Here is a 983-nt window from a genome sequence, read left to right as displayed (position 1 = left end):
GCTCTATAGTGTAAACCTAAAGGTTAATAAGTTGCGTCCAGCAGGCATGGAGTCTAAAATAGCTCAACGCTACTTCTTAGAAAAAAGTCTTTTTCATTTCAGATTCTTATGAAAAAAATAAATAAGCTAAGGTTTTTTTTTTGAGCCTTGACTCATCAGATGGGTTCATCCTTTCTGTTAATCTTAAAATATCACTTGATCTTTTTGCTTAACTGAACTTTTGCACTAAATCAGCTTTAGATAAATAACTCAGCTGCTTGGTGACGAGTGAGGAGGTTCTCACACTTTGACCAACTTAGAGGAGGAAAATCTGGTGTATGTATTAAATAAACCGCATCAACAACATCAGAATGTATTAAATAAAGTTTATTTACATAATATCAAACAAATATTTTCCAGTAGGGTTATTGGCAGATCGTATAAACCGACACATTTTCATGCAGCGATAAGCTTTCATTGCTCTTGGTGCGAATCTGCTGCAGAAGAACCGCCTCCTGAAGCAGCAGAGAACCAGAATCCGACGCTTCAGAACCAACCAGGAATCGTTAGACTCTGCCGGATCTTTCCTTACCTGCATCATCTTCTCATGTGTGATAAATATTCCCTTTAAACAGCGGATGTAAACGTGTGTGTTTAGCGTGATGGGAGGCAGAAACAGAGTCCAGCTTCCTTCAGGTTTGGTTTGAGGTCCGTCTTCAGAAGGAAGAGAAATCAGCTCCAGTCCCAAACGTCTCACAGGAGAGACTTCACCAGCGCCACCATGTGGTCCACACCGCACGCTACATCCACCACCTGACCTGGAACGGTCACCTTATGGGGAGAGGAGGAGAAAAATCAGCACAATCTGTTTGTTTTCTCTCAGCTTCACGGTACATCAGTGATGGAGGGACTCTGAACCTCGCAGAGTTTCCATAGAGAGCTTAACACCCTCAAATCTTGTTTAAATGCTAATGTATATCTGTGCAGGTAAATTGATAATCTCT

General features: G+C 41.2%; 1 protein-coding gene across 1 annotated transcript in view; it reads right to left on the bottom strand.

Moving 5' to 3' along the window:
- Window positions 1–352: 352 nt before the first annotated feature.
- LOC107089390 (Williams-Beuren syndrome chromosomal region 16 protein-like) overlaps window positions 353–983 on the bottom strand; it is a 21,714-nt gene continuing 21,083 nt past the window's right edge. The window contains exon 7 of the mRNA XM_015382146.1: window positions 353–810. Within this exon, the coding sequence (XP_015237632.1) occupies window positions 733–810 (78 nt within the window). The 3' untranslated portion in view covers window positions 353–732. The remainder of the gene's footprint in view (window positions 811–983) is intronic.

The sequence above is a fragment of the Cyprinodon variegatus genome, unplaced genomic scaffold, assembly GCF_000732505.1.
Source record: "Cyprinodon variegatus isolate N-32 unplaced genomic scaffold, C_variegatus-1.0 Scaffold250, whole genome shotgun sequence".
NCBI classification, from domain to species: domain Eukaryota; kingdom Metazoa; phylum Chordata; class Actinopteri; order Cyprinodontiformes; family Cyprinodontidae; genus Cyprinodon; species Cyprinodon variegatus.
Note: the sequence above shows the minus strand (reverse complement) of the source record. Positions and strands in the feature narration are given on the sequence as shown.